General features: G+C 47.6%; 1 protein-coding gene across 5 annotated transcripts in view; it reads right to left on the bottom strand.

Annotated features, from left to right (window-relative positions):
- The window catches only part of LOC106580373 (putative E3 ubiquitin-protein ligase HECTD4), a 72,020-nt gene that overhangs the window by 32,160 nt on the left and 25,963 nt on the right, over nucleotides 1-13,897 (bottom strand). For 3 of the 5 annotated variants that reach the window (XM_014161357.3, XM_014161354.3, XM_014161353.3), the window contains exons 3-24: nucleotides 13,586-13,675; nucleotides 13,350-13,477; nucleotides 9,651-9,759; nucleotides 7,743-7,881; nucleotides 7,460-7,630; nucleotides 7,168-7,360; nucleotides 5,164-5,325; nucleotides 4,936-5,049; nucleotides 4,689-4,829; nucleotides 4,296-4,528; nucleotides 4,053-4,195; nucleotides 3,855-3,925; nucleotides 3,619-3,724; nucleotides 3,263-3,383; nucleotides 3,019-3,147; nucleotides 2,204-2,328; nucleotides 1,814-1,967; nucleotides 1,526-1,626; nucleotides 1,172-1,376; nucleotides 819-1,043; nucleotides 532-695; nucleotides 118-363 (exon numbers count right to left, since the gene is read on the bottom strand). In XM_014161357.3, coding sequence (XP_014016832.1) covers nucleotides 118-363; nucleotides 532-695; nucleotides 819-1,043; nucleotides 1,172-1,376; nucleotides 1,526-1,626; nucleotides 1,814-1,967; nucleotides 2,204-2,328; nucleotides 3,019-3,147; nucleotides 3,263-3,383; nucleotides 3,619-3,724; nucleotides 3,855-3,925; nucleotides 4,053-4,195; nucleotides 4,296-4,528; nucleotides 4,689-4,829; nucleotides 4,936-5,049; nucleotides 5,164-5,325; nucleotides 7,168-7,360; nucleotides 7,460-7,630; nucleotides 7,743-7,881; nucleotides 9,651-9,759; nucleotides 13,350-13,477; nucleotides 13,586-13,675 — 3,270 coding nt within the window. The remainder of the gene's footprint in view (nucleotides 1-117; nucleotides 364-531; nucleotides 696-818; nucleotides 1,044-1,171; nucleotides 1,377-1,525; nucleotides 1,627-1,813; nucleotides 1,968-2,203; nucleotides 2,329-3,018; nucleotides 3,148-3,262; nucleotides 3,384-3,618; nucleotides 3,725-3,854; nucleotides 3,926-4,052; nucleotides 4,196-4,295; nucleotides 4,529-4,688; nucleotides 4,830-4,935; nucleotides 5,050-5,163; nucleotides 5,326-7,167; nucleotides 7,361-7,459; nucleotides 7,631-7,742; nucleotides 7,882-9,650; nucleotides 9,760-13,349; nucleotides 13,478-13,585; nucleotides 13,676-13,897) is intronic. The other 2 variants (XM_014161358.3, XM_014161355.3) reach the window with 1 other exon arrangement.

The raw sequence follows: 13,897 nt of genomic DNA on the forward strand, positions 1-13,897 counted from the left end.
TGACACGGGCAAGTCGGAGAGAAAGGGGGAGAAAAGGATAGACAGTAATGATTGGTTAAAATAGAATTAGGATGGCAGTTGTGCAAGCCTGCCGTATATATCGTCACCCCTTCTCACTTGATGCTGGGACGGAACTGTGGTCGCCCCCTGCCGGACACCTCTCGTAGCCGGCCCATGATTCCTGGAGGCAGGCGGATACGGGGCAGGTCAAAGTAGGCCCCAGGCATGAGGCCCGGGGGAGGGATGAGGACATCAGAGGGGTAGGTGAACTCCTGGTCCTCCTCGATGGTGAGGGGTAAGGGTGATGGGCTGGGGGTGAGGGCTGGAGAGAGGGCACCATTAGCCTCCACCTGCCATTGGCACCTGAAGGAAACACAAAGCAGATAGTCTCTGCTGTGTCACACATGTTATTTTACTAATTTATTCGTATTACATTGGTTATAGCTGTATACCACTGTGCTTCTACATTGCAGTGCATTTGTGCTATCTATAGGGTGTGCTCTGTATCATTCTCCATTTATGCTGAGTCACCTTTGGAGCAGCTTGGAGCAGAGCAGGTCATGGCAGGCGTCCTCCTCTCGGGTTACTTCAGGTCCGTTGTAGAGGATGCGGAGCATGGAGCAGGCCAGTACAGACAGACCCAACGCCAGGTCTGCCAGGAAGGGGAGACCCCCAGAGACATCCTCCGATGACTCCTGGAGCGGGAAAACAGAGACAGTTCAATGTAACACTGTAACAACATCTGGGTGTGTATGTCCAACATGGCAGCAACATGCTAGAACTCATGCGGTATTTTACAACTCCACAGCTCTGTGTACCTGGGCTCGGACAGTGCAGGAGAACCCCCACATGGCTTTGTCTGGGGTGTTGTGCTCGCGCCCACTCCTCATCTCAAAGGAGAACGTCACTGTGTCCCCCTCCACCTTGACCAGGTCTTTGGGCCAACCTGTCCCGAGGACACTGCGACTGCCATAGCCCAGAGTGTTGCCTCCATACTCAGTGACCTTGCGACTGTTAGTGTTGGGCCCAGCATACATCACCAACTGGAACACCAGAGAGAAAAGATCAAGTAAATACTCTTCCTCATAGAGCTTTGCAATACTAGACATGTTATGCCATAGCTTTACCAAGGAAATATGATGTGGGGTGGAGAGGTGCAGGGATTGGTCACCTTGTCGTAGTCGTACTGCGAGGAGCAGCGGGAGTCGAAGCGCAGGTAGAGGCAGCGTGCTCCTGGGATGTGTACCGTCTCTTTGAACTTATAGTTGTCTCGCACAGGGTGGACCGTCTCCACCGTCTTCCCAGCAGCCCACGGAGCAGGGATCTTCAGGCCTGTTAGGAAGCCTGGCTCCTCCCGCTCATCTAGGATTCTAAAGCTGGAGAAGGACAGACCGTCATCGGCGACAGAGGAAGTTGTCAGGGACAGAGGAACAGTCGTCAGGGACAGATACACAAACACACTTGGAAAACCAGGCTTATGGTCCTGATAAACATGGCCTACACAGAGGACCGTGTGTGCACTTACCTGTCATCAGCAGCAGCAGGTGTCTTTTGGCCCAGCGGCCCTCCTACCAATGGAGTGCTGTCAGTGAAGAGAGGAGACTGGGTCTTGAGCAGCAGAGCAGTCTGGGAAATGACCAGGGGAAACCCATATAAATATATACTCATTCTCCTTCCAAATTATCTTCAACCTTCATTTAACAATCACCATATGTCCACCCATATTCCACCACAGAAACTAGAGATGACGGCCACAAGTTCTAAACCAGAGAAGAATATCTGCATTGAGGTGAGACTGGTTGGGAGCCCCCACCTGGCTGGTGTAGAGGACTAGCTGTACTAGCTGGGGCATGAGGGCGTCGGCGAGCGCAAGTGTCTGCAGGTTGGGGTGCATCAGAGAGGTGAGCAGAACTGGCAGCAGGTGCCCCAGCATTGTAGCCTTGGTAATCTGCTCCAAGCCCTTCAGCCTGCAGCCCAGGAGGAGAGGAAGAGGGGAGAGGGGGAGGAGAGGGGAAGAGTAGGAAAGAGAATGAGAGAGAAAAGTGGGATGAGAGGTATGTAGAAGAAGAGGCAGACAGAAAGGGAACATGCAGATATACAGGCAACAGGTTGAGGGCTAGGGGTAAGCAGACAACAGGTAAAATGACAGGTAGACACATAACAGGTAGACAGGTAAAGCAGAGAGGGGAGTGGTGATGGTCACCTGGTCTCTCGGTCGGTAATGTCACTGTTGATGAGGGCGGTGGTCACCTGCTGCAGGCTCTCCAGCACCTCGTCACACCCCACCAGGATCTTGGTGGCCAGCGACAGGATGCTGGTCTGCAGCTCCTGGGAACCACACACAGAAAAGGCAATGCTTCCGTAAGAGTGCCTACTTGCTTACAACAGGAAAAACAAGCACATGAATTCCAAAAAAATGTAGTCGCAGCTATACTATGTGCCTGTGGGTAAGAAAACAAACACCCATAGATAAAAGCACTAAGAAAACAGGGCTTACTGTTGAATATGCTAAATGGGGTGGCTATGCTGTGTCATGATTGAACATTTCCTTGCTCCATTGCTGCAGCAATTGAGGCCGCTCAGAGAGAGAGAGAGAGAGAGAGAGAGAGAGAGAGAGAGAGAGAGAGGTAGAGCGAGAGGAAGAGAAGAGAGAGGTAGAGCGAGAGGAAGAGAAGAGAGAGAGAGAGAGAGAGAGAGAGAGAGAGAGGAAGAGAAGAGAGAGAGAGAGGAAGAGAAGAGAGAGAGAGAGAGAGAGAGGTAGAGCGAGAGGAAGAGAAGAGAGAGAGAGAGAGAGAGAGAGAGAGAGAGAGAGAGAGAGAGAGAGAGAGGTAGAGCGAGAGGAAGAGAAGAGAGAGAGAGAGAGAGAGGTAGAGCGAGAGGAAGAGAAAGAGAGAGAGAGAGAGAGAGAGAGAGAGAGAGAGAGAGAGAGAGGTAGAGCGAGAGGAAGAGAAGAGAGGGGCGGACATATGGACTCCACATGGACAGACAGCAGTAGGGGTATTTAAAGGGGGTGTTTACCTGTACCTTCATTGTTTCCCCTTGTAGGGAGTTGTCACTGTCGTCGTTGTCGTCGGGGCGGATCAGAACAGTGTTGCTAAGCAGGTGGTTCTGAATGGCCATGAGGTAGCGCAGGCTTGATGAGGCCACCTGGTAGAAAGGGACGAGGGAAGTCAGTACGCAAGAGCAAACACACAATCTACTGTCTGACCAGACAAAGCCCAGTTGATCCTCAGTGTAGTTGAGCAGCGACAGAGACACATACTGGCACAGTGGAGAGAAGCTTCTGGAAGTCGTCCCTGGCGACAGTCTGACATTTGGTGATAAGACGGCAGGATTCACGGACAACGGTCTTCAGGATGCTGTGCAGGAGTTCATCACTGAGTCTGAAGGGGAAACACAGGAGAGAGATGCTCAGACTGATTCATCTGAACAACCCTCTTATACAGAGACACAGTGTCATATTGCATTATTATTCATGGGATAGAACATTTTATGGCATCAGGTTACTCAGTGAAACCCTTTAGCTCTGGTTAGGGGAGGAATTGGGAGTTATCTTTCAAGCAGGAATGCATGAAATTGCAAAGTGTTGAGCAAATCTCTGCAATAGTTGTGCTCTACCTGTAGTGGTCATCTTCGTCACTCCCAAATCGATTTTTCTGCAGCTGGTCAGCCAGGTTGGTGAGGATGACATCACGGAGCTGAGACAGACCACTGTTCCTCTCCCCTAAAGATCACACAGATACACACAGACCACATTCAGCGATTCCATTGTACCAGGTACAAGCCCTATACGAAGATGATTAGAATGTGTTAAGAGTGTGCATAAAACCCAATGAGTAGGTTGCAACTATCACCTTCTGTCAGGACCAGCTTCAGCAGGTTGTTGAGTTCAGACTCCCCCTGATACAAGGTATTCAAACCCGAGCTACAGAGAGGGAGAGATAGAGACCCAGACAGTAGATGTCAATCAAGGGAACGATAGTTGTCTCAAAGTTCAGGTCTTTATGTGTGTTTACGGTTATGGATTTGTGCTGTACTGAGTTGTGTTTTACCTGATAGCCAGGCACACTTCTGCCTGGATCTCTGGTCCGATCTGATCCACCGGTGCCATGAGCAGCTGCCACAGGAGCAGACCTGAACGCCGCACGCTCTCCCTGTTCTGCTCCGACTGAGGGTTGAAAAACCTGAACACCACCTGAACGACAAACACCAATGTGTAAATATGAGTGATTTAGACGTCAGATGGACTCCAGGTAGCATCACAGTAGCAGGCTGGATCTCCAGCGCCACCATACCTGGAACACCACCAGGATGCAGCGGATGATGCAGCTGTCCCCATTCACCATGGCTTTCTCCATGATGTCACAGATGCTGCTGAAGTGGCGAGCATCGATGGGGTGCTGCTTGCCCAGGAGGGTGCCCAGGGGCAGGCTGCTGCTGGCTGCCAGCAGGTTGAGCTGGTGGATGCACATAGCGCCCACATGGTGAAGCAGCTGGTTGATCACCTCACCGGTGGCCACCGTCTCCTCTGCAGCAGGGAGAGAGAGGAAGGGAGGGTAGTAACTATTAACTGCCTGATCTGACGTGAATGAAGAAGCTGGTTCAGAGACTATTTAGCCTATGATTCTGCAGCACATCACTTGAGGTCAGCGTCGATCGACAAACAGGATTAGGGCTGTTTTGGTTACCTTTGGGTTCTTTGATGACATTGCTGACGCCAAGTCTATGGCACATGTGATGGAAGGCCTGGTTGCCAGGGTTACACCACTGGTCCATGTAGTCACTGGAGCAGGTCCAGATCAAGTTGTTGAGGGCGTCATAGCAGGCTCCTACAGGCACATAGGAAAGGGTGCAGGGGTTACAACACAAATAAGTGCTGCACTTTATACATTTCAGCTCACACAGAAAAAACCTAATTCCTGAACAGGAGCTTACCTAGCCCTGCCACCTGGGCACCCCTGCCCAGAGAACTACCAGGGGCATCAATGAGGTCCGCCCGGCTGCTGAACTGACCATCAGCTAGGTTGAACACCAGACTAGAGGAGAGGACTGATCGGAGAAAGAGAGGAAAGCAGTCAACAAACATACTACTGACAGTAGAAAGAAAAGAGACTTAAAAGCACAACAGAGATTCCCAGTGAAGGTGAACATGTCTGCTCTTACTTTTCAGGGAGGACAGACCGCTGGTGCCTCCAAACAGGGAGCGTGTGGTAGAACTGCCAGACACGCCGGGCGGAGATGCCAGCATCACCAGAGAGGTCCCACACACATACATGGGCGTCTTCCTCAGAGTCTTCAGAGGGAGGCCACAGCTAGTGTTCACTGCTGTGGAAGAGGAGCAAAGACATGCTTCAACACACAACATAAATATACAGGACTAAGGGACGTGAAGTGTGAATTGCACAATGTGATGAGGATAATGGATTCAATCATCATTTTCACTGCCTGGTTATTACACATTTAATTGAGTGTGAAACAATGTGTATATATACAGTATCTCACAAAAGTGAGTACACCCCTCACATTTTTGTAAATATTTGAGTATATCTTTTCATGTGACAACACTGAAGAAATGACACTTTGCTACAATGTAAAGTAGTGAGTGTACAGCTTGTATAACAGTGTAAATTTGCTGTCCCCTCAAAATAACACAACACACAGCCATTAATGTCTAAACCGCTGCCAACAAAAGTGAGTACACCCCTAAGTGAAAATGTCCAAATTGGGCCCAATTAGCCATTTTCCCTACCTGGTGTCATGTGACTCGTTAGTGTTACAAGGTCTCAGGTGTGAATGGGGAGCAGGTGTGTTACATTTAGTGTCATCGCTCTCATACTCCCTCATACTGACTGGTCACTGGAAGTTCAACATGGCACCTCATGGTAAAGAACTCTCTGAGGATCTGAAAAAAAGGAATTGTTGCTCTACATAGAGATGGCCTGGGCTATAAGAAGATTGCCAAGACCCTTTAAACTGAGCTGCAGCACGGTGGCCAAGACCATACAGCGGTTTAACAGGACAGGTTCCACTCAGAACAGGCCTCGCCATGGTCGACCAAAGAAGTTGAGTGCACGTGCTCAGCGTCATATCCAGAGGTTGTCTTTGGGAAATAGACGTATGAGTGCTGCCAGCATTGCTGCAGAGGTTGAAGGGGTGGGGGGTCAGCCTGTCAGTGCTCAGACCATACACCGCACACTGCATCAAATTGGTCTGCATGGCTGTCTCCCAGAAGGAAGCCTCTTCTAAAGATGATGCACAAGAAAGCCCGCAAACAGTTTGCTGAAGACAAGCAGACTAAGGACATGGATTACTGGAACCATGTCCTGTGGTCTGATGACACCAAGAAACGTATTTTGTTCAGATGGTGTCAAGCGTGTGTGGTGGCAACCAGGTGAGGAGTACAAAGACAAGTGTGTCTTGCCTACAGTCAAGCATGGTGGTGGGAGTGTCATGGTCTGGGGCTGCATGAGTGCTGCCGGCACTGGGGAGCTACAGTTCATTGAGGGAACCATGAATGCCAACATGTACTGTGACATACTAAAGCAGAGCATGATCCCCTCCCTTCGGAGACTGGGCCGCAGGGCAGTATTCCAACATGATAACGACCCCAAACACACCTCCAAGACGACCACTGCCTTGCTAAAGAATCTGAGGGTAAAGGTGATGGACTGGCCAAGCATGTCTCCAGACCTAAACCCTATTTAGCATCTGTGGGGCATCCTCAAACGGAAGGTAGAGGAGTGCAAGGTCTCTAACATCCACCAGCTCCGTGATGTCGTCATGGAGGAGTGAAAGAGGATGAAGCTCTGGTGAACTCCATGCCCAAGAGGGTTAAGGCAGTGCTGGAAAATGATGGTGGTCACACAAAATATTGACACTTTGGGCCCAATTTGGACATTTTCACTTAGGGGTGTACTCACTTTTGTTGCCAGCGGTTTAGACATTAATGGCTGTGTGTTGTGTTATTTTGAGGGGACAGCACATTTACAGTGTTATACAAGCTGTACACTCACTACTTTACATTGTACCAAAGTGTCATTTCTTCAGTGTTGTCACATGAAAATATATACTCAAATATTTACAAAAATGTGAGGGGTGTACTCACTTTTGTGAGATACTGTATCTAAATAGTGTGAGTGTATTATGAGTATTGAGTGTGAGTATTACCGGACTGCTCTTCCTTGACAGTGTTGGAGATGGCAGAGCCGGTGAGAGCAGCCAGCGTGGCGGAGTGGGAGGCGCGGAAGCGTGACATGCGGCTCAGCAGCAGCTCATTTAGACACTTGGAAGACTCGCCCTCCTTCCGTGTCAGGATCACCCTCTCCTGCAGGACGTCTGCCACACACAACCCTGTCTCCATCTGCACCGGGGGGAAGAGGGACAGAGGGGTGAGAGAGGGGAACGAGGGAAGAGCTTTGTTAAGCATTGTTGAGAGGCTAGATGAAGCATGCTCACTTACCGACAGCTGAAAGACATCCATGAAGACGGAGTGGCCTTTCTGGGTCTTCTCATTAAGGCTGGCGGGAGACCACACCCAGTACAGGTAGGTTCCATCTGAGCACAGGTGCAGCGTGGTCACGCTGCTGCCCACAGGGAAGTGGTGGGCTGGCATTGACACGATCTGGCATGCCTGAGACGGGTAGAAAGAGCACAGTCAGTCTTTTAGTGGAGATACACTACTGTGTAATTGAGTCATCATAAGTGACGTCATGAAGCCTGTTGCTAGATGCCAGCTGGCGTACCTGAAGGGTGAAGGGGTCGATGACCTGGCACAGCTGATGGGGCTTGAAATCAAAGGAGGCGGGGCGGTGGAGAAGGCGGCCGCTGCTGAACACCACCCAGCCCGTCTCAAACTCCTCATTCCGACAGTACACAAACCCCCTGCACAAACACAAAACCAGGCTCTCCATTTCCTATGACATTTTGCTCAGAAAATGAAATCAGAGGGGGATTTCCAGTAGGGTAGAAGAAGGGAACAGGAGGTGTCCCTGTGGCAAGGTTATTTTAGTGTGGCACTCTCACTTTTTGGGAGGGTAGATATTGCAGATAGATTGTGGCTTCCATCAATGTAATTGTCTGCATAATTTCCAATCCCCCGTGTGTGTGTGTGTGGTGTGTGTGTGTGTGTGTGGTGTGTGTGTGTATATACACATATAGACACACATATAGTACCAGCCAAAAGTTTGGACACACCTACTCATTCAATGTTTTTTCTTTATTTTACTATTTTCTACATTGTAGAATAATAGTGAAGACATCAAAACTATGAAATAACACATATGGAATAATGTAGTACCCCAAAAAAGTGTTAAACAAATCAAAATATATTTTATATTTTCGAGATTCTTCAAAGTAGCCACCCTTTGCCTTGATGACAGTTTTGCATTCTCTCAACCAGATTCATGAGATAGTCACCTGGAATGCATTTCAATTAACAGGTGTGCCTTGTTAAAAGTTAATTTGTGGAATTTCTCTCCTTCCTAATGCATTTTAGCCAATCAGTTGTGTTGTGACAAGGTAGAAGATAGCCCTATTTTGGTAGACGACCAAGTCCATATTATGGAAAGAACAGCTCAAATAAGCAAAGAGAAACGACAGTCCATCATTACTTTAAGACATGAAGGTCAGTCAATGCGGAAAATTTCAAGAACTTTGAAAGAGTTAACTCTGTTGCAGAGGATAAGTTTTTGATTTTTGGTTCTAACTGCCATGTCTTTGTGAGACACAGAGTAGGTGAACGGATGATCTCTGCATGTATGGTTCCCACCGTGAAGTATGGAGAAGGAGGGTGATGGTGTGGGGGTGCTTTGCTGGTGACACTGTCTGTTATTTATTTAGAATTCAAGGCACACTTAACCAGCACGGCTACCACAGCATTCTGCAGCGATACACCATCCCATCTGTTTTGCGCTTAGTTTGACTATCATTTGTTTTCTAACAGGACAATGGCCCAAAACACACCTCCAGGCTGTGTAAGGGCAATTTGACCAAGAAGGAGAGTGATGGAGTGCTGCATCAGATGACTTGGCCTCCACAATCATCCGACCTCAACCCAATTGAGATGGTTTGAGATGAGTTGGACCGCAGAGTGAAGGAAAAACAGCCAACAAGTGTTCAGCATATGTGGGAACTCATTCAAGACTGTTGGAAAAGCATTCCCGGTAAAGCTGGTTGAGAGAATGCCAAGTGTGCAAAGCTGTCAACAAGGCAAAGGGTGGCTACTTTGAAGAATCTCAAATATAAAATATATTTTGATTTGTTTAACACTTCTTTGGTTACTACATGATACCATATGTGTTATTTCCTAGTTTTGATTCACTATTATTCAACAATGTAGAACATTTTAAAAATAAAGAAAAACCCTTGAATGAGTAGGTGTGTCCAAACCTTTTAGTGTGTGTGTGTGTGTGTGTGTGTGTGTGTGTGTGTGTGTGTGTGTGTGTGTGTGTGTGTGTATGTATATATATATATACACACACACATAGACTAATGGACATCAACTCTTATGCTTCTACTTCCAGAGTATACATACATTTTCCTCTCACTCTCTCTCTGCATTATCATTCCAGCTGCATTATCACTCCCTCTGCATTATCGCTCCCTCTGCATTATCGCTCCCTCTGCATATGAAAGCAGGGGTGCCATGTTACCTCAGTGTCCCATGCAAACCGGAGCCCAGCTTGCTGATTCCTCTCCCAAAGGAGTTAGTGGTGTAGAGATAGAGCCCGTCTGTGGCCAGACAGCGCCCCAGGTCTGTGTCTGCAACAGCAGTGAAGGAAGAAAGAGACGGAGTGAGAATCAGCGGAAGAGGGAGAAAAACGGAAGGAGGGGTAAAGAAAGAGGGAGGACAGTATAGAGAGTAAGGGACAACAACAGTGAAAGGGGTGAGGCAACAAGACAATGTCCATCCATTTGCTTTCTCACATCTTCCCGCCAGTGTGAGGAACCATGGTGCAGACAGCAGTGACAGTCATAGTATAGCCGTTATTGTCCGATTGATCATTTGTGTTTACGTATACTATATAATTATAATAATCATTTGTATTTCCTATTACCACGTCATATATGATTTCTATGCCTGTAGTTTTCCATGTGGGCCAATGTCTCGATTAACTCTGAAAAGCTATCCAAGGACTGTTCCATAAGGGTGTGTTTTTAGGGTGGGATATTGTTTTTTGTAGAATCCATTTCATTTTCTCCCATACTTTTATAGTGTTCTTAACTATGAAGTTGTTAATGTTCTTAGCTTCATCCTTTGAAAATAGACACGTAAAAAGATTCTGGGGATGAGCATGCACATCTTCAATATGTACCCATTGCTCCTCTTCAGTACGTTTAACTATATGTTGCAAGTAAAAGCCTTGGGTGGCGAGTTGATACAATTCCAAGTCTGGAAGGTTAAAACCACCCTCAGACTTAGGAAGATGTAAAACTTTCCTTTTTATTCTAGGAGTTTCATTTACCCATATAAAGACTTATGACCAAGTGTACTTCTTTAACGAATGTCTTCGGTGGGGTAATTGGTATTACCAAAAATAAATCTAAAGAATTGGGAGCCATGCCCTTCTAAAAAGGTTTATTCTACCTGTAAAATTTAAGGGAAAATTGTTCTATTTAAATAAATCTGTTGTTTTCATGTTGTTGAATAATGGGATAAAGTTATCTTCATATATTTGTTGTCCCTTAATAAGGATCTTAAGTACTCTGTATATGCCATTTAGCAGACACTTTTATCCAAAGTGACTTACAGTCATGCATGCAGACATTTTATGTACAGAAGGGTTAATTAAGTCCCCCAGCCAGCCAGTTAGAATACATTCTCTTGCTGCCATGTCTATGCCTCTCAACTGGCCTCCTATAGTGGGAGCTGCTGAGGTCCTATAGCCTTACAGGGCTCTCCAAGGTCAGCCCATCGATTGGAGGAAACAAGCCATCACCCTCTCTTCCTCCCCTTAACTTCAGCTAGTCACCACCCTGCCCTATAACCAACACATGATGCCATCCTCAGCAGCCTCAGCCAATGAGACAGAATGAAATCAGCATGATGACTCCATGTCTCCCTCTCCGGCTAAATGGTGGAGTTCTAACTGGCTGCAGACAAAGGACCAAATATAAAAGATCTAAAGAGGTGAGCAGATAAATCATAATGAGAGGCAGCGAGGATTTTGAGGGCCAGCAGAGTCACCCCACTCCAACAAGACCTGTCAATTAAATCACAAAATAAACATGTCTCGGCCTATTCACTACCTGTATCCACAAAATAGGAAACACACCTAACTGCACATACAGAGCACTCCCACACAAATTACTCTATAAAGGTACTGTGAGAAAGAATACTCTGACAGCACAAAAATGACCCATAGTTCAATAGCCCGGAATAACTTTTGAGCTTTCAAAAATAGCATACACACAGGCTTTAAAAAAGCGTCAGTATAGAGACAAAGTAGAGTCGCAATTCAAAGGCTCAAACACAAAACGTATGTGGCAGGGTCTACAGTCAATTACGGATTACAAAAAGAAAATCAGCCCAGTCGCGGACATCGACGACTTGCTCCCAGACAAATTAAACAACTTCTTTGCTTGCTTTGAGGACAATACAGTGCCACTGACACGGCCCGCTACCAAAGCCTCTGGGCTCTCCTCCGTGGCCAACGTGAGTAGAAATGTAAACGTGTTAACCCTCGCAAGGCTGCCGTCCCAGACGGCATCCCTAGCCGCGTCCTCAGAGCATGCGCAGACCAACTGGCTGGTGTGTTTACAAACATAGTCAATAAATCCCTATCCCAGTCTGCTGTGCCCACATGCTTCAAGATGGCCACCATTGTTCCTGTACCCAAGAAAGCTAAGGTAACTGAACGAAATAACTATCGCCCCGTTGCACTCACTTCTGTCATCATGAAGTGCTTTGAGAGACTAGTCGAGGATCATATCACCTCCACCCTACCTGATACCCTAGACCCACTCCAATTTTCTTACCGCCCAAATAGGTCCACTGATGATGCAATCGCCATCACACTGCACACTGCCCTATCCCATCTGGATGAGAGGAATACCTATGTAAGAATGCTGTTCATTGACTACAGCTCAGCATTTAACACCATAGTACCTCCAAGCTCATCATTAAGCTCGAGACCCTGGGTCTCGACTCCGCCCTGTACAACTGGGTCCTGGATATTCTGATAGGCCGCCCCCAGGTGGTGAAGGTAGGAAACAACATCTCTACCCCGTTGATCCACAAGGGTGCGTTCACACCCATGAATGCGAGGCCATGCACGCCTCCAACTCAATCATCAAGTTTACAGACGACACAACAGTGGTAGGCCTTTTTACCAACAACGACGAGACGGCCTACAGGGAGGAGGTGAGGGCCCTTGGAGTGTGGTGTCAGGAGAATAACCTCTCACTCAACGTCAACAAAAGAGATGATCGTGGACCCCGCCATCCACATTGACGGGACAGTAGTGGAGAAGGTGGAAAGTTTTAAGTTCCTTCTGCGTACACATCACGGACAAACTGAAATGGTCCACCCACACAGACAGTGTGGTGAAGAAGGTGCAACAGCGCCTCTTCAACCTCAGGAGGCTGAAGAAATTTGGCTTGTTACCTAAAACACTCAAGCTTTTACAGATGCACAATTGAGAGCATCCTGTCGGGCTGCATCACCGCCTGGTACGGCAACTGCTCCGCCCACAACCGTAAGGCTCTCCAGAGGGTAGTGAGGTCTGCACAACGCATCACCAGGGGCAAACTACCTGCCCTCCAGGTCACCTACAGCACCCGATGTCACAGGAAGGCCAAGAAGATCATCAAAGACAACAACCACCCGATTCACTGCCTGCTCACCCCTTTACCATCCAGACGGCGAGGTCAGTACAGGTGCATCAAAGCAGGGACCGAGAGACTGAAAAACAGCTTCTATCTCAAGGCCATCAGACTGTTAAAACAGCCATCACTAACATAGAGAGGCTGCTGCCAACATACAGACTCAAATCTCTGGCCACTTAAATAAATGGACTTAATAAAGGTATCAGTAGTCACTTTAAATAATGCCCCTTTAATAATGTTTACATATCCTACATTACTCATCTCATATGTATATACTGTATTATATACCATCTACTGCATCTTGCCTATGCCGCACGGCCATTGCTCATCCATATATTTATATGTACATATTCTTATTCATCCCTTTACATTTGTGTGTATAAGGTAGTTGTTGTGAATTTGTTAGATTACTTGTTAGATATTACTGCATTGTCCGAACTAGAAGCACAAGCATTTTGCTGCACTCGCATTAACATCTGCTAACCATGTGTACGTGACAATAAAATTTGATTTGATTTGATTACCTTTGCTCTCTGCCCCTCCATTGCTGCTGTCAGGCGTAGGCAGCATGTCCTCAAAGCCCCAGGAAACGCTGTGCTTGCCCCCGAGCAGACAGGACGGGGAGCCTGGCCCCCCCTCCAGCACTAGGAGTCTGGGTGGGACAGACGGGGAGAGAAAGAGGTCACAACCACGGCAAGACAAGGAAGGGACACAAGTGTGTCTCACCAAGCACATCCAGACATAAGGATACTAGACTCACTTATAGAGCACATCAGCCACAGGGAGCTGGCCCAGGTCTGTCTGTTTCTGCAGCAGGTGAACAGTGTGGATAAAGGTCTTTAAGGACCCCCTGGAAACACAAAGCACATGTGTTAAACTAGGGAAATGGAGGGAGCGAAAGTCAGTGAAGTTGAGAGGTCTCAGGTAGTTCTAGTTGGTGCACTAGAGGGAATGTTGTTCCATGCTTCAGCTGTGTCGTGTGTGTGTGTGTGTGTGTGTGTGTGTGTGTGTGTGTGTGTGTGTGTGTGTGTGTGTGTGTGTGTGTGTGTGTGTGTGTGTGTGTGTGTTTGCA

This window comes from Salmo salar, chromosome 20 (assembly GCF_965601325.2).
Source record: "Salmo salar chromosome 20, fSalSal1, whole genome shotgun sequence".
NCBI lineage: Eukaryota > Metazoa > Chordata > Actinopteri > Salmoniformes > Salmonidae > Salmo > Salmo salar.